This window comes from Cherax quadricarinatus, chromosome 86, assembly GCF_038502225.1.
Source record: "Cherax quadricarinatus isolate ZL_2023a chromosome 86, ASM3850222v1, whole genome shotgun sequence".
In the NCBI taxonomy this organism is placed as follows: Eukaryota; Metazoa; Arthropoda; class Malacostraca; order Decapoda; family Parastacidae; genus Cherax; species Cherax quadricarinatus.
Window position 1 is genome coordinate 17,950,722 of NC_091377.1, and position 25,000 is coordinate 17,975,721.

Here is a 25,000-nt window from a genome sequence, read left to right on the forward strand (position 1 = left end):
CCTGTGTGACAAGTACTACACTGTACCATCCTGTGTGACAAGTACTACACTGTACCATCCTGTGTGACAAGTACTACACTGTACCATCCTGTGTGACAAGTACTACACTGTACCATCCTGTGTGACAAGTACTACACTGTACCATCCTGTGTGACAAGTACTACACTGTACCATCCTGTGTGACAAGTACTACACTGTACCATCCTGTGTGACAAGTACTACACTGTACCATCCTGTGTGACAAGTACTACACTGTACCATCCTGTGTGACAAGTACTACACTGTACCATCCTGTGTGACAAGTACTACACTGTACCATCCTATGTGACAAGTACATTACCTGGAGTTTACCTGGAGAGAGTTCCGGGGGTCAACGCCCCCGCGGCCCGTTCTGTGACCAGGCCTCCTGGTGGATTAGAGCCTGATCAACCAGGCTGTTGCTGCTGGCTGCACGCAAACCAACGTACGAGCCACAGCCCGGCTGGTCAGGAACCAACTTTAGGTGCTTGTCCAGTGCCAGCTTGAAGACTGCCAGGGGTCTGTTGGTAATCCCCCTTATGTATGCTGGGAGACAGTTGAACAGTCTCGGGCCCCTGACACTTATTGTATGGTCTCTTAACGTGCTAGTGACACCCCTGCTTTTCATTGGGGGGATGTTGCATCGTCTGCCAAGTCTTTTGCTTTCGTAGCGAGTGATTTTTCGTGTGCAAGTTCGGTACTAGTCCCTCTAGGATTTTCCAGGTGTATATAATCATGTATCTCTCCCGCCTGCGTTCCAGGGAATACAGGTTTAGGAACCTCAAGCGCTCTCAGTAATTGAGGTGTTTTATCTCCATTATGCGCGCCGTGAAGGTTCTCTGTACATTTTCTAGGTCAGCAATTTCACCTGCCTTGAAAGGTGCTGTTAGTGTGCAGCAATATTCCAGCCTAGATAGAACAAGTGACCTGAAGAGTGTCATCATGGGCTTGGCCTCCCTAGTTTTGAAGGTTCTCATTATCCATCCTGTCATTTTTCTAGCAGATGCAATTGATATAATGTTATGGTCCTTGAAGGTGAGATCCTCCGACATGATCACTCCCAAGTCTTCGACGTTGGTGTTTCGCTCTATTTTGTGGCCAGAATTTGTTTTGTACTGATGAAGATTTAATTTCCTCATGTTTACCATATCTGAGTAATTGAAATTTCTCATCGTTGAACTTCATATTGTTTTCTGCAGCCCACTGAAAGATTTGGTTGATGTCAGCCTGGAGCCTTGCAGTGTCTGCAATGGAAGACACTGTCATGCAGATTCGGGTGTCATCTGCAAAGGAAGACACGGTGCTGTGGCTGACATCCTTGTCTATGTCGGATATGAGGATGAGGAACAAGATGGGAGCGAGTACTGTGCCTTGTGGAACAGCTTTTCACCGTAGCTGCCTCGGACTTTACTCTGTTGACGACTACTCTGTGTTCTGTTAGTGAGGAAATTATAGATCCATCGACCGACTTTTCCTGTTATTCCTTTAGCACGCATTTTGTGCGCTATTACGCCATGGTCACACTTGTCGAAGGCTTTTGCAAAGTCTGTATATATTACATCTGCATTCTTTTTGTCTTCTAGTGCATTTAGGACCTTGTCGTAGTGATTCAATAGTTGAGACAGACAGGAGCGACCTGTTTTAAACCCATGTTGCCCTGGGTTGTGTAACTGATGGGTTTCTAGATGGGTGGTGATCTTGCTTCTTAGGACCCTTTCAAAGATTTTTATGATATGGGATGTTAGTGCTATCGGTCTGTAGTTCTTTGCTGTTGCTTTACTGCCCCCTTTGTGGAGTGGGGCTATGTCTGTTGTTTTTAGTAACTGTGGGACGACCCCCGTGTCCATGCTCCCTCTCCATAGGATGGAAAAGGCTCGTGATAGAGGCTTCTTGCAGTTCTTGATGAACACTGAGTTCCATGAGTCTGGCCCTGGGGCAGAGTGCATGGGCATGTCATTTATCGCCTGTTCGAAGTCATTTGGCATCAGGATAACATCGGATAGGCTTGTGTTAACCAAATTTTCTGGCTCTCATAAAAAATTCATTTTGATCTTCGACTCTCAGTCTGGTTAGTGGCTTGCTAAAAACTGAGTCATATTGGGACTTGAGTAGCTCACTCATTTCCTTGCTGTCATCTGTGTAGGACCCATCTTGTTTAAGTAGGGGCCCAATACTGGACGATGTTCTCGACTTTGATTTGGCATAGGAGAAGAAATACTTTGGGTTTCTTTCGATTTCATTTATGGCTTTTAGTTCTTCCCGCGATTCCTGACTCCTATAAGATTCCTTTAGCTTAAGTTCGATGCTTTCTATTTCTCTGACCAGTGTCTCCCTACACATTTCAGATATATTGACCTCTTTTAGCCGCTCTGTTATTCTTTTCCGTCGCCTGTAAAGGGAGCGCCTGTCTCTTTCTATTTTACATCTACTCCTCCTTTTTCTTAGAGGAATAAGCCTTGTGCATACATCGAGTGCCACCAAGTTAATCTGTTCTAGGCATAAGTTGGGGTCTGTGTTGCTTAGTATATCTTCCCAGCTTATATCGGTTAGGACTTGGTTTACTTGGTCCCACTTTGTGTTTTTGTTATTGAAGTTGAATTTGGTGAATGCTCCCTCGTGACTAGTCTCATTATGTCGGTCTGGGGCTCCACGCATACATGTCTGAACCTCAATTATGTTGTGATCTGAGTATATTGTTTTTGATATGGTGACATTTCTTATCAGATCATTGTTAGTGAAGATGAGGTCTAGTGTATTCTCCAGTCTAGTAGGCTCTATTATTTGCTGGTTTAAACTGAATTTTGTGCAGAGATTTAAAAGCTCGTGTGAGTGTGAGTTTTCATCAGAGCTGCCTCCTGGTGTTATTACTGCAACAATATTATTTGCTATATTCCTCCATTTTAGGTGCCTTAAGTTGAAATCCCCCAGGAGCAAGATGTTGGGTGCAGGAGCTGGAAGATTTTCCAGACAGTGGTCAATTTTTAACAGCTGTTCCTGGAATTGCTGGGATGTTGCATCCGGAGGCTTGTAGACTACCACAATGACTAGGTTTTGGTTCTCGACCTTTACTGCTAAAACTTCCACTACATCATTTGAGGCATTAAGCAGTTCTGTGCAAACAAGTGACTCTGCAATGTACAGGCCAACCCCCCCCCCTTTTGCCTGTTCACTCTGTCACATCTGTATAGGTTGTAACCTGGGATCCATATTTCGTTGTCCAAGTGATCCTTGATGTGGGTCTCAGTGAAAGCCGCGAACACCGCCTTTGCCTCTGCAAGCAGTCCACGGATGAAAGGTATTTTGTTGTTTGTTGCTGGCTTTAGACCCTGTATATTTGCAAAGAAGAATATCATCGGACTGGTGGTATTGTTGGTACTGGGGGGGGATTTTTTTTCCGGCATTAGTATCTGTTGGTTTGGAGTGGAGGCCATCGACTATGGTTCCACTCCAGGAATGACTGGATTTGGTGTACGATTTCTGTCATTTCCTGCCAGTTTTTTTCCTTCTTGGCACTAAAAAACCTCTCCCTCTTGAGTGGCTGTGGCTACCCAGGTTTTCCCATGGCCTGGATGTTTTATATCTTTTTGTCCCCTTTAGATGGTGTGCCTGGCAATTTAAGTTATAGCACAGTCTTTCCTGTACAGTGGACCCCCGCATAACGATCACCTCCGAATGCGACCAATTACGTAAGTGTATTTATGTAAGTGCGTTTGTACGTGCATGTCTGGGGGTCTGAAATGGACTAATCTACTTCACAATATTCCTTATGGGAACAAATTCGATCAGTACTGGCACCTGAACATACTTCTGGAGTGAAAAAATATCGTTAACTAGGGGTCCACTGTACTGAAGAGGTACACAGTTCAGGGTGAAAAAGCTTACAGGAAGGGAGTTTGCATTTTCCTGTTGTCATATGGGCATGGCATTTTCTAGGGTGGTCATAGTTGCACGTCCCGTCTGTTTTTTCAGATTTCCCATGCCTGCAGATACCAAGTGCATAGTATGTGCACAGGCTTGGTTTCCATTTGCCTTGGGTTTCTGTGACTGTATTCCCTGTTGGTGCATGTTTCCCTGTCTTATTCCTATCCTCCCTAGCACCAACAATGGAGCTCCCACCAGTTGTTTTTGGTAATATATCCTCACTATTGCTAGTGGAGTCCTCTTGTTTGCTATTTCCTGTGGTATTTCTAGTTTGCAATATTGGTTTTATCTTATCTTTGACTACACTTGTTTCCCTACTACGGCTCCTGTCCCCTATGAGGTCATTTATATGTATTCCTTCCTGCGTATAATTCCCGACTACCTGGACAAAATCTCCAGCTTCACCATTACTGTCTCCCAGGACAGCACCTCCAGCTTCACCATTACTGTCTCCCAGGACAGCACCTCCAGCTTCACCATTACTGTCTCCCAGGACAGCACCTCCAGCTTCACCATTACTGTCTCCCAGGACAGCACCTCCAGCTTCACCATTACTGTCTCCCAGGACAGCACCTCCAGCTTCACCATTACTGTCTCCCAGGACAGCACCTCCAGCTTCACCATTACTGTCTCCCAGGACAGCACCTCCAGCTTCACCATTACTGTCTCCCAGGACAGCACCTCCAGCTTTACCATTACTGTCTCCCAGGACAGCACCTCCAGCTTCACCATTACTGTCTCCCAGGACAGCACCTCCAGCTTCACCATTACTGTCTCCCAGGACAGCACTATCAGCCCCACATTTACTGACTACCAGTACCAGTACTACACTGTACCATCTCATGTGACAAGTACTACACTGTACCATCCTATGTGACAAGTACTACACTGTACCATCCTGTGTGGCAAGTACTACACTGTACCATCCTGTGTGACAAGTATTACAATATACTATCCTGTGTGACAAGTATTACAATGTACTATCCTGTGTGACAAGTATTACAACGTACCATCCTGTGTGACAAGTATTACACTATACCATCCTGTGTGACAAGTATTACAATGTACCATCCTGTGTGACAAGTATTACAATGTACCATCCTGTGTGATAAGTACTACACTGTACCATCCTGTGTGACTAGTACTAAACTGTACCATCCTGTGTGACTAGTACTAAACTGTACCATCCTGTGTGACAAGTATTACAATGTACCATCCTGTGTGACAAGTACTACACTGTACCATCCTATGTGACAAGTACTACACTGTACCATCCTGTGTGGCAAGTACTAAACTGTACCATCCTGTGTGACAAGTATTACAATGTACCATCCTGTGTGACAAGTATTACAATGTACCATCCTGTGTGACAAGTATTACAATGTACCATCCTGTGTGACAAGTATTACAATGTACCATCCTGTGTGACAAGTACCACACTGTACCATCCTGTGTGACAAGTATTACACTGTACCATCCTGTGTGACAAGTATTACATTGTACCATCCTGTGTGACAAGTATTACAATGTACCATACTGTGTGACAAGTATTACACTGTACCATCCTGTGTGACAAGTATTACAATGTACCATCCTGTGTGACAAGTATTACAATGTACCATCCTGTGTGACAAGTACTACACTGTACCGTCCTGTGTGACAAGTATTATACTGTACCATCCTGTGTGACAAGTACTACACTGTACCAACCTGTGTGACAAGTACTACACTGTACCATCCTGTGTGACAAGTACTACACTGTACCATCCTGTGCGACAAGTATTACAATGTATCATCCTGTGTGACAAGTATTACACTGTACCGTCCTGTGTGACAAGTATTACACTGTACCATCCTGTGTGACAAGTATTACACTGTTCCATCCTGTGTGACAAGTACTACACTGTACCATCCTGTGTGACAAGTACTACACTGTACCATCCTGTGTGACAAGTACTACACTGTACCATCCTGTGTGACAAGTATTACAATGTACCATCCTGTGTGACAAGTACTACACTGTACCATCCTGTGTGACAAGTACTACACTGTGCCATCCTGTGTGACTAGTACTACACTGTATCATCCTGTGTGACAAGTATTACAATGTACCATCCTGTGTGACAAGTACTACACTGTACCATCCTGTGTGACAAGTATTACTATGTACCATCCTGTGTGACAAGTACTACACTGTACCATCCTGTGTGACAAGTACTACACTGTACCATCCTGTGTGACTAGTACTAAACTGTACCATCCTGTGTGACTAGTACTAAACTGTACCATCCTGTGTGACAAGTATTACACTGTACCATCCTGTGATGGCAGTCTTCACTATGAAGCTTTTATAATATTCACTGTGACATACTATACCAGCCACCACTCTAAAACTTTTCCTAAAACAATTAAACTTAATAAATGTTATACAGGAGAGCCCCAATTATATGGCAGGTTAGGTTCCAGGCTACTAATATAAAGCAAATCACCTTTTTTCACTTTTAAATGCATTTAAATGCCTGATAACATGTTTAAACTATCATATATTAAATTAGCAATATAGCTAGGCATAAAAAGCAATAAAAAAGTAAAATGCATATACAGTACACTCATTACTTACCTTAAAATATTTATAGTCTTTATGCAAGGTGAGAGGTTAGTAGTATTTACTGTAGGAAGTCAGGTGTGGTAGCTTGCCCAGCTACCACACCTCACAGTTATGTTTGTTTTATTATGATTGTATATACATGTACGGTATTTTGTTTATATGTAGCATGTTTCTTATACAATTTTGAAAAAATGCCATAGATGGATTAAATGAAAATGTGCATAATAACCTAATACAGTAGAGTATGCATGGTTTCAATTATCCGCGCTTTACCGTGGCCCAAAAATAACCCTTAATTTTTATTAATAATGGTCTCAAAGTGCAAAAGTAGTGATCATGGAAGTTCTTCAAAGCCTAAGAGAAGCCATGAAGTGCTTCCCATCAGTGAATAAGTGATAATTCTCCACTTATTGTGCATAATTTATCAATTAAACTTTATAATAGGTATGTATAGGACTTTGTATGCACAGGGATTGCTATTATCCACGGTTTCAGTATCCACGGCAGATCCTTGTAGCATATACCCTGCAGATACAGGGGTACTGTATCTGCAGGGTAAATGAAAAACAACTTATGTATAGGGTTTGCTACTAACAACAGTTTCGGTATCTGTGGCAGGTCCTTTGAACATATCCCCTGCAGATACGGAGGTCCTACTGTATATGACATTTAAAGCACCCCAGAGCAATTATTATTATTATTATTATTATCCTTGTTGCCATCAATATACCTTTTTCACTGAGTTTAATCATTTCCAACTTAGCATTTAGAGTAAGAAGCTTACAATTCCTCTTTATTTAAATCACTTGTTCTCTCTCTCAGCTGGAATATTGCTGTACACCAACAGCCACTTTCAAGGCAGATGAAATTGCAGATCTGGAGAATATACAGAGAACTTTCACTGCGCACATAAGTACAATAGAGTTCCTCATTTACTGGGAACATTTGAAGTCTCATGACCTGTACTCCTTGGAATGCAGGTGAGAAAGATACATCTTAACTTACACCTAGAAAATCCTAGAGGAACTAGTCCCAAATCTGCACATGGAAATAACCCCATACAACAGCAAAAGACTTAGCAGGCAGTGCAACATCCCCTCAATAAAAAGCAGGGGTGCCATAAGTAAACTAAGAGATAACAATAAGTGTCAGGGGCCCCAAGACTGTTCAACTGCCCCCAGCATACATCAGGGGAATTACCAATAGACCCCTGGTTGTCTTCACAAGGAAGCTGGACAGACCTCAAGACAGTGCCTGACCAGCCGGGCTGTGGTTCGTACATTAGATTGTGTGCAGCCAGCAGTAACAGCCTGGTTGATCATGCCTTGATCCACAGTGAGGTCTGGTCATGGACTGGGTCACAGGGGCATGCACCCCCAGAACACCCTCCAGGTATACTACCACAACTATGTGCCCCTTATCTCTATAGTATTTATCATATCCTTAAATAGACAATAATCATTGAATGTTTTGATGCACAAACAGACATAGCTACGAGTCTTATGGTAAAAATGTTGTTTACAATATTGTATTCTAGGGCATATTCTATCTGTGGTAAAATTAGCAAGGTATTTGGCAACACTCACACACATACACACACACTGCAGCAGCCACCCAAGTTAGTCACACATCACACACGGCCAGTAAAAATAGTAAAAAAAAAAAAAATAATAAACACCACCACCACCAATACTGGATTACAGTTAAAGAGCACTAAACCTGTAAGGGTCATACAGTATATGGGGTATAGAAAGTACAATAATAAGAATCTGATCCCAGAGTAGGAAGGTAGCTAAAATCCTACTGACCTTTCAAAAGGGATATTCTGAAGCTGGTGAAGGCTTCCTGATTCAAGGAACTGAAGCTACACTCACTCTCAGCATGTTATTATTATTATCCAGTGTCAATGTGCAAGAACCATTACAAGAATAAAAATAAACCATTCACCAGTATCAAGGATATTACTAGAGAAAAAATTTAATGAGAGTAGATCGAAAAGCTGGGAGTAAGGGGCTAGTAACCCCTTCTGTATAAATTGCTAAATCTAGAAACAAAAACTTAAGTTTTTCTTTTTAGGTCACCCTGCCTTGGTGAGAGACGGCCAGTGTGTTAAAAACTGAAAAGCCTTTGTATCAATTTTTTTTTCTGACGAAAATACAGCCACAATCTTGCCCCCAGTGATATCTATCTGTTTGTGCCCCTGAAGAAGATCCTGCAAGGGCAGTGTTTCCACACAGATGATATGGTGGTCACAGACGATACAGAATTCCGAAAGAATTCTATGCAGAAGGCATAAACATACCGGTAACACACTGCAGTAAGTGCCTTAAGTTTGGTGATTATGTCAAGAAGTAAATAATGAACAACATTCAACATGGCTAAGCTGTATTTTTTGTCAAGAAAAATTAATGGAAACAGACTTTTGATGTACCTTTGTAACTATCTGGAAAGCACAGAATAGGGAAGGGGAATGAAATAGGAACTGTCATGCATGTATAAGCATGTAGGGAAAGTTGCTTTTGTGATCTGCATTTAGAATTTCTTAAAAATATTGTACAGTAAATGCTTTGCAAACTATGAAATGTGAAACAAGCCACAGTTATGAAGGAAGTGTTCATGTGATAGAGAAGTTCCTCTGGAATCAATTATAAATCCTTTAACTTTATACTTTTGATATACTTTTAATGAGTTCTGAGTTTTTTTTCTACTCCCAGAGCCCAGCCATGGGACAGGATTGTCTGACTTGCTTGGTCAACTAGGCTGTTGGTGGCCTGCAGTCCCACATATCCATCACAGCCTGGTTGATCTTGTATTTATTGTAATAATCTTATTTAAAAGCCGTGGGCTGTTAGCTTTCCTTAGCTTATTTCAAGGCCCAGCCATATCTAAGGTATACTATCATTCCCCAGCCAGGATGCCACCCACAAGTCTGCAAATGCCCAGGCACCTATTTCCTGCTTGGTGAACAAGGACAACAGATGCGAGGAAACTGACATCTTTGCCTTCCCCTGGACTGAGGAAAACAAATTGTAAAGAAGAGCTCTCAAAATTTTAAATTATGATAAGGCATCCCCTGTATTAAGCTGTCTCAAAACTCATCTGCTCATTGTCATAGCCAATATACCAGTGTTTACTTCTAGTGCTTGGTATTATATAGCTCATAAAAGTTCAACAGGTGCTAGATTAAATACACACAACCAAGGAGGAGGTGAAGAAACTATGTGAACTTGATACCTCAAAAGCAGTGGGACCAGACAACATCTCTCCATGGGTCCTTAGAGAGGGAGCAGAGATGCTGTGTGTGCCACTAACAAAAATCTTCAATACATCCATTGAAACTGGGCAACTACCTGAGGTATGGAAGATGGCAAATGTAGTCCCAATTTTTAAGAAAGGAGACAGACATGAGGCATTAAACTACAGACCTGTGTCACTGATGTGTATAGTATGCAAAGTCATGGAGAAGATCATCAGGAGGAAAGTGGTGGAACACAAGCTTATAAATGACAACAAGCATGATTTCAGGGAAGGAAAATTCTGTGTCACAAACCTATTGGAGTTTTACGACAAAGTAACAGAAGTAAGACATGAGAGAGGTGGATAGACTGCACTTTCTTGGACTGCAAGAAGGCCTTCGATACAGTTCCTCACAAGAGGTTAATGCAAAAGCTAGAGGATCAGGCATGCATAACAGGAAAGGCACTGCAGTGGATCAAAGAATATCTGACAGAGAGGCAACAACGAGTCATGGTACGTGACGAGGTTTCAGTGTGGGTGTCTGATGAGCGGAGTTCCACAGGGGTCAGTCCTAGGACTTGTGCTGTTTTTGGTATATGTGATTGACATAAGAGAAGGGATAGACTCAGAAGTGTCCCTGTTTGCAGATGACGAAGTTAATGAGGAGAATTAAATCGGTCGAGGATCAACCAGGACTACAAAAGGACCTGGACAGGCTACAATCCTGGTCCAGCAACTAGCTCCTTAGATTTAACCCCAGTAATGCAAAGTCATGAAGATCAGGGAAGGGCAAAGAAGACCGAAGACAGAGTATAGTCTAGGTGGCCAAAGACTGCAAACTTCACTCAAGGAAAAAGATCTTGGGGTGAGTATAATACCGAGCACATCTCCTGAGGCACACATCAATCAGATAACTGCTGCAGCATGTGGGTGTCTGGCAAACCTAAGAATAGCATTCCGATACCTCAGCAAGGAATTGTTCAAGACTGTACACCATATACGTCAGGCCCATATACTATAAAGGTATGCAGCACCAAATCAAATCAAATCGAAGTTTATTCTCTATAAGGATTACAATGCGGGGTTTACAGATTTTGGTTATTGTGTGGTTTACATGTAATAAAATACTAATTACAGAGGGGGCCACTAGAACACCTAGCAAGGCTACACATTTTGGGCAAACTTAGATTAATTCGTAACCCTAAATTATTACAAATTGTGGAGTAAGTTGACTAAATACTGTGACTAAATACTATGTGACTAAATACTAAGTGACTAAATACTAGTTTGTGAGTTTAGCAATGTGAATGCTTTTGTTTTGACAATACATAGCTTCTATATAGGAGTATCACAGGCAAACTTGTGACTAGTTAGGAATCATTATTTTAAGATTAAGATATGTATTTCTGTGTTAATAGTCAAATGGGTGAGTGAGTGAGTAAATGTGGACCACCAGGTGGTTTTTATGTAGTTAATTGACAGGGTGTATCAGGGAGATAAGATGTTTTCTAACAGTAGTTTTGAAGGTGATGAATGTGTCTGCGGTTCTAGAGTTTTCAGGTAGGGTGTTCCAGATTTTAGGGCCTTTGACATACATTGAATTTTTGTAAAGGTTTAGTCGGACATGGGGAATGTCGTAGAGATGTTTGTGTCTGGTGTTATGCTTGTGGGTCCTGTCACAACTATCAAGAAAGCATTTTAGGTCAAGGTTAATATTGGAATTTAAGGTCCTGTAGATGTAGATTGCACAGTAGTAAGTGTGGATGTACTGAACAGGGAGTAAGTTTAGATCTATGAAGAGTGGGGGGGGGGGGTGTTGCCAGGGATGGGATTTAGTGATTATTCTTACTGCAGCTTTTTGTTGAGTTATTATTGGCTTTAGGAGTATTGCTGCAGTTGAACCCCAAGCACGAATAGCATAGGTGAGGTATGGATAAATGAGTGAATGGTATAGTGTGAGAAGGGCATTTTGCGGCACGTAGTATCATATCTTGGAGAGGATCCCATCTGTTTTGGATACTTTTTTTGATATGTGTTGGATATGGGTGCTGAAATTCAGGTTGTTGTCGAGTATAGGCCTAGGAATTTGCCCTCATTATGTCTGGCAATTAGAGTGCTGTCAATCTTAAGGTTTAGTTTTGCAGCACCTGCTCTGCTACCAAACATAATATAGTAGGTTTTGTCTGTGTTAAGTGTAAGTTTATTGGCTGTCATCCAAGTTGATATTTTGAGCAGCTCCTCATTAACAATGGTGTTGAGGGTGGCAAGATTAGGGCGAGAGATGACACAAGTCATGTCGTCAGCAAAGAGAATGGGTTTCAGGAGTTGGGATACGTTTGGAAGATCACTGATGTAATTAAGGAAGAGCAGGGGTCCAAGGACACTTCCCTGTGGAACTCCAGTATCAAGTGGCCGTGTTGATGATGCTGTGTCTTTAATGGTGACATACTGATATCTATTAGTAAGGTAGGATTTGAAATATGCAAGCGCATGGCCTCTTATACCATAATGGTCAAGTTTGTGGAGTAGGATGCCGTGGTCTACTGTGTCAAAAGCTTTTCTTAGGTCAATAAAAATTCCTAGCAGATATTCCTTATTTTCCAATGCTGTGTAAAGCAGAGCTAGCATTTTTACAATTGCATCATTAGTGCTTTTATTTTTCCTGAAACTAAATTGGCAGGGGTTAAGTATGTTTTGTGCTGTTATAAATGAATACAGTCTCCTGTGCACAAGTTTCTCGAAGATTTTGGATAGCAATTGTAAGTTTGATATTGGCCTATAGTTGTTTACATCTGTAGGGTCACCACCTTTATGTATTGGTGTAACTCTTGCTGTCTTGAGTAGTTTCGGGAAGGTGCTAGTTTCTAGTGACTTGTCAAAAAGTAATGAAATAGCATGCAAGAGGACATGGCCTGCTCGCTTGTACAATAATGGTGGGATGTGAGACAGGTTCCCCGAGTTATTTTTAAGTGACTTTATAATCTCAGTGACTTCGGTGGGCTCAGTTGGTACAAGATAGAAGGAATTTGGGAAATTCTCATCTAGATAGTCCCCGGCATGGGCGTTGGTACATGGGATTTTACTGGCAAGATTAGAACCTATGGTTGAGAAGAAGTCGTTTATCTTGTTAGCTGTTTCAGTGGGATGCAGTGGTGTTTCATTAGGTTAGTTAGGTTTAGTTTAGTTTGGAATCACCACCCAGTCAAGCACACCAACAAATTAGAGAAAGTGCAAAGGTTTGCAACAAGACTAGTTCCAGAGCTAAGGGGAGTGTCCTACAAAGAAAGGTTAAGGGAAATCAGCCTGACAACACTGGAGGACAGGAGGGTTTGGAGGAGACATGATAATGACATATAAAATACTGCAAGGAATTGACAAGGTGGACAAAGACAGGATGCTCCAGAGATGGGACAAAAACAAGGGGTTATAATTGGAAGTTAAAGACTCGTATGAGTTAAAGGGATGTTAGGAAGTATTTCTTCAGCCATAGAGGTATCAGAAGTGGAACAGCCTAGAAAGTGACATAGTGGAGGCAGGAACTATACATAATTTTAAGACAAGGTTTGATAAAGGTCATGGACAGGGGAGAGAGGACCTAGTAGCAATCAGTGAAGAGGTGGGGCCAGGAACTATGAATCAACCCCTACAACCACAAATAGGTGAGTGTACACACACACACACACACACACACACACACACACACACACACACACACACACTTGGGGCCAAGAGTTATGAATCGACCCCTGCAACCACAATTAGGCAAGTACACACACACAAATACTTTCAAATTCATATAAAAGCCTGATAACATGTTTTACATTACAGTGGAACCTCAAAAATCGAACTTAATCTGTTCCAGGAGCTAGTTCTAAATTCGAAAAGTCTGAAATTCGAAGCAATATTTCCCATAAGAAATAATGGAAATACAATTAATCCGTTCCAGAAACCCAAAAATATTCACACAAAAAATACATTTTATAGAGATTAATTACAGTTTTACATACAACAAATACTATAGTTTTTAATTATGTATAGTAATACATATAAAATAACATTTTACTTACCTTTATTGAAGATTGGTGATGGCATCTGGAAGATAGGGAGGAGGAGAGAGGGAGTTGGGGTTAGTGTTTGGAAGGAGAATCCCCCTTCAGGTAAAGCCCTCTCTGGGGTTACTTCCCTTCTCTGTCTTTTAATGCCACTAGGACCAGCTTGAGAGTCACTGGACCCCTGTCTCACAAAATATCTGTCCACAGTCCTCTGTTTCTGGCATCTATTTAACATTTCCCTAAAATGGGACATGGTTCTGTCACTGAACTTGTTGCAAAGATGGCTTGTTTCAGCTTGCTCAGGGTGGTACTTCTGCACAAACATTTCGACATCATTCCACTTGGCACAAATCTCCTTAATCTTTGAAGGCAGCACCTCATCCACTCCCTATATTAACACCTTTTGCAACATCAGCTTCCTTGATTTGTTCTTTCTTTGACAGGATAGAACTGATGGTCGACTTGTTTTTCCCATACATCCTGGCAAGCTCAACAAGTCTCACACCACTCTCATACTTCTGCATTATTTCCTTCTTCACATCTATGGTGTTTCTCACTTTCTTTACCACAGGGGTACCACTAGCAAGTTTCTTTGGGCCCATGGCAGCTTATTTCACAGTCCCACAAGCACTAAACACAACGAAATAATCGTAAAATGTGTGAATGAGAGCGCAGGTTAGTGTTCACTCAAGCATAAACAAAGCTAGACTGCTCACGGCACCTGCGCAAGGACGCGGACAGAGCGGGCGGCAGACAGGTCCCATACCCGGTGGTCCGAAAATAGGGACGCGTTCAATAATAGGGACATAGTTTGTCCGAAAAAATGGTCCTATTTTCGAAACGTTCGATATGTGATACGTTCGATTATTGAGGTTCCACTGTATCATATATTGAGCAACAAAGCAAGGCCTAAAAGATGCATATACAGTATACAGTAGGATACAGGGGAATATGTTCCAAGGACCTGCCGTGGATACCGAAACCACGGATATATAAGTCCTAAAGTTTAACTGATAAATTATGCACAGTAAGTGGAGAATTATCACATTTTCACTGACAGGAAAAACTTCCCAGCTTCTCTTAAGCTTTAAAGAACTGCCAGCATCTCCATCACTGTCTTGCCAGAGGCAAGACAGTGATGGAGTGAATGATGGTGAAAGTTTTTCTTTTTCGGAACACACTACCTTGGTGGTAAATGGCCTATGTGTTAATAAAAAAAAATATTTTGGGGCACAGTCAACAATGGATAACAAACACAGATACCAAATCAGTGGATACGGGGGTTCAACTGTACACATTATTTACTTTCAAATATTTTCACCCTTAGCTTATAATGAGTGGTGAATATATTTATTGTAGGAAGTCTGAATAAAGGAAAAATGTGGGTATAATTGAAAACCCGCTGCATTAGCAAAACGCTGTAAAGTGGATCCCTAGTATATGTGCTTTAGAAAGTGAAAACAGACTGTTTCACTTTACAGTGATTTTGGATTTACAGCAGTAGCCCAGAACTTAACCTGCTGTATAAGCAGCTCCCTCCTGTATTAGGCACACAATACCAGAGTGCTGTTTTAGCTACTTTTTTAACATTATTCTGATTTAATGGACACTCAGACAACCTTCCATATTGGTTATATCAAGGATTTATTGTAACTAAACCTTGCAAAACACCTCATTGTTAATGATAAGATATCTGAAATCTTGAGGTTGTATCCACTTTTTGCATCAACTAGATGAATGAACTGTCTTCATGGAGACTGCTGTGTACATTAACTATACAAAGTAACTGTAAAAGACAAAATAACTAATATTGCTTTCTAGCAATGTAACAAAGGTCAGTGAGGTCTGACAAAGAACCACTGAGACTTCTGTAATCCATTTTTTTTTTTTTTTTTTTACTACTGTTCGCAGGATGAGCACGGGATGCACAATAAACTAGCTGCTCATGCAGTACAACTATAACTAGACCTTGCAGCCACAATGTATCTAGCAACTCAGCTCAAATCTGTCATTCCTTGTGCTGGATACTATAAAGTTGAGACACTGAATGATCTCAAGACATGAATTCTAGAATACAAATAAATTTGTAGAAAAGACACCAACAATGTTTGTGTGTAATACAGTGCAGAGGATCAAGACCGTACACATGGCTTGGGACAGCTAAACTCAGGCTACACAATAATGATAGGGTCAGAAAAAAGATACAGCAGCCAGCTTAATCAAGATTTCTATTCTTTTACACAGATCAATATTACAGACTAAGAGCTGTTATCCCACCTCAGCTCATTTCAAAGCCCAGCTCTATCTACAGCGTACTACCCCCAAGATGAGACCCACAACAGTCGACTAACACCCAGGTACTTACTGCTCAGTGAACAGGGGCAGGAGGTGTAAGGAAACATGCCCAGCATTTCCACCCATGCCAGGGACTGAACCACAGACCCTCAGTATGTATGCTAAGGGCACAACCAACCAAGCCACAAAACACCTGTTATAATACTATACAGTAAAACCAGGTGCTTTCATGCTCACAAAACCTCTGACCCAGAAAATATTATACAGTACTTACCGAACTCAGCAATACAGGCAGACACGCCCCCGTAGATGAAAGGGCGCCAATCGCTCCGGCCCATCCCACGTTCGCAGCGCCTGCAAGTTCAAATCACAGGCAAATGAGTACAGCAGTACATAACAGTACATGAAAACTATAATGGAAAGTTCAGGAATATAAATGCGGGTGCAAGATTATTCATAAAAGAGATATAGAATATAATAATATGATAATATCAATAAAAAAAATTAAAAATACCTGGCAAGTCCTTAAGGAGGCTCACAACAAAAAAAATTTTAGTAACGTATATTTTTTACCTGTGTGCCCCTTGGACCAATTTTTATTAACATTATACAGGCAGCCCTAGGTTTAGAAGGTATGTTCCTGGCTCATAGTGCATAATAATAATACCTTTATTTACTACAAGTACATGTACAAGGTATACAGACCATAGCTGACATCAATGACATACTACTATACAGAAAGTCCCTTGTTATGCTGAGCATTTTGAGCAAATAAGGTCAGTTTTGTCCCAGGATGTGACCCACACCAGTCCACTAACACCCAGGATGTGACCCACACCAGTCCACTAACACCTAGTATGTGACCCACACCAGTTCACTAACATCCATTTTAAACTGATGGGTGAATAGGGACAACAGGTGTCTTATGAAAACACAAGTGAACTTGCATAAAGCAAGCCTAATATGACATATAACATACAAAGATTCATTTTGAGATGTAGCATTTCCATACTTCTTGACTAATGTTTACTAAAAAAAATGAGTTTACCACATATGCACAAAATTGTCATAAAAAAAGTGAAATAAAAAATTCAGTAATTTTATTTCCAGAAAGTACAGAACACAATACATGTACGTCAAAAGTTTTATACTTAGTGGGAAGCCCCTGGTCATGCAGAACATTTTGGTCAGTCTTAAATAACTATCTTAATAATAGTAGACAATATGTAATTAAATTTATACCTAACAAACTTTTTAACATTGTACTGTACATAACAAACTTTATAAAATTTGTAATATGTATTTAATACAGAATTGGAATGAAACTGGCCATAAGAAATAAATATATTGGTGACAGTACGTGAATAAGTACGAATGCTAATTTGATCTAAATAAACAGGAACCAGGTTTGTAGATAAATAGTTCAGAGAACTGACAAGTTGATTAATTAGAAACATGTACAACACTTGGGTATCTTTATTGAGGAAATGTTTTGCCACAAAGTGGCTTCATCAGTCCTATACAAAAAGAACAGTGAAGATCAGAAAGAGTTTGAGGTAATCAGTCCCTCAGCCTGGAGTCGATGTACAGTGGAACCTTGGTTTCTGTATGTCCTGGTTTTCGTAGGATTCGTCAAAATTTTGTCCCAGTTTTCATACAGCCACTCGGTTTTCGTAGAGTTGACAATGGTCCACCATACCAAGTGCATCTGCCTGCCTGCACCCACACAAAGTATCCCATGCATTCTGACTCAGTCTGGCTTTGTTTCTCATTGAGTGAGCATTGTGAAAATGTGCCTTCTTCAGTGATTAAGGACATGTGTGCAAAGTGGAATGAACTGCAAAGTTTGGTAGAGAAATATCACCCTAACGAAGCTGTTGCAAGCCATGTCTGCAACATGTTCAATGACAATGCCTTGTCCCATTTTAGGCAAATCTTAAGAGGCCAAAAGCAGACCTCTCTGGACAAATTTTTTGTGCGACAGGGGTCCAGTGACTCAAGCTCGTCCTAGTGCCAGTAAAAGACAAAGGGAAGTAACCCAAGATAGGGCCTCGATACCTGAAGTCCTCATGGAGGGGGATTCAGCTACCAAACAATAACCTTTCCTCCTCCCTCTCCCCTCCTCGCCGTCTTCCATACGCCAACAAGAGTCTTCAATAAAGGTAAAAGTGATGTTAAATGTTCATTTATCCATTTCATTAGTCATTTATATTTATCATTTTTTCTATATAAAACCAGTTATTCTCCATAAAATGTATTTTTTTTTAATATGTTTGGGTGTCTGGAACGGATTAATTGGATTTACATTATTTCTTATGTGAAATATTGCTTCAGTTTTTGTACAATTCGATTTTCGTCAGACTTTCTGGAACGAATTAATCACAAAAACCAAGGTTCCACTGTAATCAGTCCATCAATCTTGAAAAGAATGCAGCATATGTGCAAAGTGAATTATATACATACTGTAGACAGCTGAGGTGAAGCAGTCCTAAGTGTTATCACAGTAGACAAAGTCACATGTGAAAGTTAGGCAAGTCAAGTCTTCACTTGCTTAACCTATAGGCATACGACTTAGTCCACTGTAATAATACCTACGACTGCCTCGCCTCACCTCACCCATCTACAGTATATAAGCCACTTCTTCATGCACATGCTCTCTTCTTTTCAAGGTTGATGGACTGATTATATTGACTCCAGGCCGAGGGACTGATTACCTCAAACTACTTCTGATTTTCACCATTTTCTGTATAGGACTTATGAAACCACTGTGTGGCAAAAACGTTTCCTCAATAAAGTTACCCAAGTGTTGCACATGTGTAATTCAGGAAACAGGTTGCAATTGATAAAGTGAACATTTACATTTTTAAACTACCATGCAAAACTTACATCAGATTTAACAGGTGCTCTTTAACAATATTTTTTTAAGCAGTTGGCAGATAGGAAACTTGGCATATTCTAGCAAAGAGTTCCCTACATTAGGGATTTTTATTTGCATGTAGATTCTGAACAGGTTAAATCAAGATATGATATATCAAAGGGATACTCATTTCTTGTATTTTGTCTGTGTTTTGTTACAGCTCTCCAAGAACAGTTGTGTATTCATAACACATGACTCTTCCTGGTATGAATGTTTTATATGTTGAGTAAATTTAGACTTCTGAATACAGGAAGGCCCCGCTTTACGGCGTTTCACTTTACGGCGTTCCGCTAATACGGACATTTCAAATTATGACCAAAACTCACTATACGGCTCCCCCCACCTGACTTTCTAATACGGTCACCGTGCCCCACCCTGTTTGTTTACATTCTCCATGAGCTCAGTAAGCACTAAGTCTCTCCATTTTGTCTGGAAACTCCAAAATTTCAAATGTTTTTAAAAGTTATTTCATATTTTATATATACTCTGATAATTATACTTATGTATACCTGTACCTAAATAAACTTACATACATCGAGTCATTTAAATGTTGTATATTACGTTAATATACACATTTTCATTAATCCATCCATGATATTTTTTTCAAAATTATATAATAAACACGATGCATAACATATAAATAAGATAAATACACCCCACAGTAGAATAAATAAACATAAATGTGAGATGTGAGCAGACGACTTCCACAAGTGACGCCATAATAACAATAGTCACCGAGTCTCATTAAATGTCGTATATTACGGTAATATACACATTTTCATTAATCCATCAATGATATTTTTTTCAAAATTATATAATAAACACGATGCATAACATATAAATAAGATAAATACACCCCACAGTAGAATAAATAAACATAAATGTGAGATGTGAGCAGACGACTTCCACAAGTGACGCCATAATAACAATAGTCACCGAGTCTCATTAAATGTCGTATATTACGGTAATATACACATTTTCATTAATCCATCCATGATATTTTTTTCAAAATTATATAATAAACACGATGCATAACATATAAATAAGATAAATACACCCCACAGTAGAATAAATAAACATAAATGTGAGATGTGAGCAGACGACTTCCACAAGTGACGCCATAATAACAATAGTCACCGAGTCTCATTAAATGTCGTATATTACGGTAATATACACATTTTTATTAATCCATCCATGATATTTTTTTCAAAATTATATAATAAACACGATACATAACATAAAAAGATGATAAATACACCCCACAATAGAATAAATAAACATAAATATAAGATGTGGGAGCCTGGTTTGTTTACATAACTCTGCGCCTGTTACCTCTCATGTACTCATTCTTTCTCTCTCTCATTTATTCGTTTTATCTCATTTACTTACTCCTGACCCTACATTAAGACTACAAATATTTTAAGGTAAGTAATGAGTGAACTGTATATACATTTCATCGCTCTGGGATGCTTAAATATCATAGAATAGTATGTGTGGGTGGGGTGGCCTGGTGAGGTAGCCTGGCTATTACAATACATACCACACTTGATTTCTTACAATAAATACTACTTGTCTCACCCTAGATTAAGACTATAAATATTTTAAGGTAAGTAATGAGTGCACTATGTGTGTATTGTACTTTTTTATTGTTTTTTGATGCCTGGTTCTATTGCTAACATAATATAGGTTAGTGTAAACTTGTTATCTAGTGTTTGTATGCATTTGTAAGTGGAAAAAAAGGGTGTTCCACTTTACGGCGGTTTCCGCTTTACGGCGGTAGCCTGGAACCTAACCCGCCGTATAAGTGGGGCCTTCCTGTAGTGGGGAAGGGGGATGATGTCTGGGACCTGACTAAGTGATTATTACAAAATCTGATTTTTGTTGAGTGACTATGGGTTTTAGGTGTCTTGCTGTTGTAGATCCCTGTAAATATTTAGATACCATACTATACCATAAGTAATAGTAGTAGTAGTGAGTAATGTTTGTAGTACATAGTGGTGTATTGTTGAAAGAATGCCCACAATTTTGAAAATTAACTTAAATATTAGTTTGATGCAAGTGCTGAATTTTAGACAGATGCTGAGGTGCATATCTAAGACTGTTTCGTCATCATCATTTTTCTGTGTGTATTATTTAGCTTTATGTTCAATTCATCCTTGCGGATGAGCAAGGAGGTTTTAGAGTGGGTAGGGGATGTGTAGATCAAGTGTTTACATTGAAGCATATATGTGAACAGTATTTAGATAAAGGTAGGGAAGTTTTTATTGCATTTATGGATTTAGAAAAGGCATATGATAGAATGGATAGGGGAGCAATGTGGCAGATGTTGCAAGTATATAGAATAGGTGGTAAGTTACTAAATGCTGTAAAGAGTTTTTATGAGGGTGTGTAGGAGAGAGGGAGACTACTTCCCAGTAAAAGTAGGTCTTAGACAGGGATGTGTAACATCACCATGGCTGTTTAATATATTTATAGATGAGGTTGTAAAAAAAGTAAATGCTAGGGTGTTCGGGAGAGGGGTGGGATTAAATTATGGGGAATCAAATACAAAATGGGAATCGACACAGTTACTTTTTGCTGGTGATACTGTGCTTATGGGAGATTCTAAAGAAAAATTGCAAAGGTTAGTGGACGAATTTGGGAGTGTGTGTACAGGTAGAAAGTTGAAAGTGAACATATAAAAGAGTAAGGTGATGAGGGCTATTGAGGAAACTTAAGGCACACGGAATAGGAGAAATTTTTTCCTGGGTAGAGGCATGGCTGACAAATAGGCAGCAGAGAGTTTGCATGAATGGGGAGAAATCAGAATGGGGCACATCACAAGCGGTGTTCCTCAGGGGTCAGTGTTGGGCCCGTTGTTGTTCACAATTTACACAAACGACATAGATGAGGGAATAAATAGCGACATAAGCAAATTTGCTGATGACACCAAAATAGACTGTCCAATTCATACTAATGAGGATATTAGAGCACTCCAGGATGATTTGCATAGACTGATGCAATGGTCGGAGTAGTGACAGATGCAGTTTAATATTGACAAACGCAAAGTTCTAAATGTTGGACAGGTAAATAACCATGCCACATATAAATTAAATAATGTAGATCTTAATACTACTGATTGCAAAAAGGATTTAGGAGTTCTGGTTAGCAGTAATCTAAAACCAAGACAACACTGCATTAGTGTTCACAATAAAGCTAACAGAATTCTTGGCTTCATATCTAGAAGTATAAACAATAAAAGTCCTCGGGTTGTTCTTCAACTCTATATATCCTTGGTTAGGCCTCATTTAGACTATGCTGCTCAGTTCTGGTCACCGTATTACAGAATGAATATAAATGCTCTGGAAAACGTACAGAGGAGAATGACAAAGATGATCCCATGTATCAGAAATCTTCCCTACGAGGATAAATTGAGGGCCCTGAATCTGCACTCTCTCAAAAGGCGTAGAATTAGGGGGTATATGATTGAGGTGTATAAATAGAAAACAGGAATAAATAAAGGGGATGTAAATAGCGTGCTGAAAATTTCCAGCCAAGACAGGACTCGCAGCAATGGTTTCAAGTTGGAAAAATTCAGATTCAGAAAGGATATAGGAAAGCACTGGTTTGGTAACAGAGTTGTGGATGAGTTGAACAAACTCCCGAGTACAGTTATTCAGGCTAAAACGTTGTGTAGTTTTAAAAATAGGTTAGATAAATACATGAGTGGGTGTGGGTGGGTACGAGTTGGACCTGACCAGTATGTGCTGCTGGGTCTGGTGACATGCTCCTTCCTTGAGTGGAGGTGACCAGACTGGGTGGGTCATTGGGCTAATCCGGGGGGGTGGGTCACTGGGCTAATCCGGGGGGGTGGGTCACTGGGCTAATCCGGGGGGGGGGGGGTCAGTAGGCCTGCTGCAGTGTTCCTTCTTTCTTATGTTCTTATGTATCAAATGATTTAGATAAAGAAAAATTGGATATCAAATTGGGGAGGAGGAGTGTGGAAGAAGTGAATGTTTTCAGATATTTGGGAGTTGACGTGTCGGCGGATGGATTTATGAAGGATGAGGTTAATCATAGAATTGACAAGGGAAAAAAGGCGAGTGGTGCGTTGAGGTATATGTGGAGACAAAAAAAACGTTATCTATGGAGGCAAAGAAGGGAATGTATGAAAGTATAGTAGTACCAACACTCTTATATGGGTGTGAAGCTTGGGTTGTAAATGCAGCAGCGAGGAGGAGGTTGGAGGCAATGGAGATGTCCTGTCTAAACGCAATGTGTGGTGTAAATATTATGCAGAAAATTCGGAGTGTGGAAATTAGGAGAAGGTGTGGAGTTAATAAAAGTATTAGTCAGAGGGCTGAAGAGGGGTTGTTGAGGTGGTTTGGTCATTTAGAGAGAATGGATCAAACTAGAATGACATGGAGAACGCATAAATCTGTAGGGGAAGGAAGGTGGGATAGGGGTCGTCCTCGAAAAGGCTGGAAGGAAGGGGTAAAAGAGGTTTTGTGGGCGAGGGGCTTAGATTTCCAGCAAGTGTGCGCGAGCGTGTTCGATGGGAGTGAATGGAGACGAATGGTATTTGGGACCTGACGACCTGTTGGAGTGTGAGCAGGGTAATAATTAGAGAAGAGATTCAGGGAAACTGGTTATTTTTATACAGCCGGACTGGAGTCCTGGAAATGGGAAGTACAATGCCTGCACTCTAAAGGAGGGGTTCGGGATATTGACAGTTTGGAGGGATATATTGTGTATCTTTATACATACAGTGGTCCCTCGTTTTTCGTAATTAATCCGTTCCTGGAGCCGTTACTATAAACGAAATTTACGATTTACGAATCAATTTTCCCCATAAGAAATAATGTAAATACAATTAATCCGTTCCTGACACCCAGAAGTATTAAAACAAAAAAATTTTTTACATGAAATATACATGTAGTACATAAACAATACAATGGAAAATGATGAATGAAACATTAACAGCATAACACTTACCTTTATTGGAGATTCTTCTTAGTGTATGGGAGACTGGAGGAGGAGAGAGTGGATTGTTTATAGTTTGGAAGGGGAATCCCCTTCCAGCAACACCTCAGGTACCAATTGCTTTTCTGGGGTTGCTTGTCTTCTGTTTCTTAATGCCACTAGGACCACCTTGAGAGTCACTGGAGTCCTGTCTCCAAAATAACTGTGGAGAGAGCTCTGTTTCTGGCGTCTCTTTAACACTTCCCTAAAATGGCCCAAGACTTTGTCACTGTACATGTTGCCAACCTGGCTTGCAACAACCTTGTTAGGGTGATGTTTCTCCATAGAGCTTTCCATCTTACCCCACATAGTAAAAATCTCTTTAATTTCTGAAGAAGGCACCTTCTTCCATCTCTCTTCCTCCTCCTCTGCAGCAAGATTCTGAGCTGCGATGTGTTGCTCTTCCTGCTGAAGCTCTTGCAGCTCCTCAGTGGTGAGCTCTTCGTTGTGGTCTTCCACCAATTCTTCCACATCCTCCAAACTCACATCCAACCTCATGGAACTCCCAAGTGCCACAATTGATTTTACAACAGACATAGGCTCATAGGTCAGTCCCAAACCCTTCAAAATCCCTCTTGTCGACACAATCTAGCCACAATTTTCTCCAGGCAGAGTTCAAAGTCCTGGTAGTCACTCCCTTCCAAGCCATACCTATAAGGGTTATGCAATGGAGGATGCTGAAGTGTTCTCTCCAAAATTCCCTTAGGGTCAAGTGAGTGTCTGTGGTCACAGTCAAGCACCTGTGAAACATTGCTTTTGTGTAGAGTTTTTTAAAGTTTGCAATGACCTGTTGGTCCATGGGCTGGAGGAGAGGAGTGGTATTCAAGGGCAAGAACTTTACTGTGATGAACCCAAACTCCTCGAAAATTAGGTCATCCAAGTTTGGAGGATGAGCAGGTGCATTGTCCATTACTAACAGGCACTTGAGATCCAATTTCTTTTCCAGGAGAT

General features: G+C 40.4%; 1 protein-coding gene across 1 annotated transcript in view; it reads right to left on the bottom strand.

Annotated features, from left to right (window-relative positions):
* Bmcp (uncoupling protein Bmcp mitochondrial) overlaps positions 1-25,000 on the bottom strand; it is a 336,863-nt gene that overhangs the window by 277,140 nt on the left and 34,723 nt on the right. The window contains exon 2 of the mRNA XM_070103691.1: positions 16,406-16,485. Within this exon, the coding sequence (XP_069959792.1) occupies positions 16,406-16,469 (64 nt within the window). The 5' untranslated portion in view covers positions 16,470-16,485. The remainder of the gene's footprint in view (positions 1-16,405; positions 16,486-25,000) is intronic.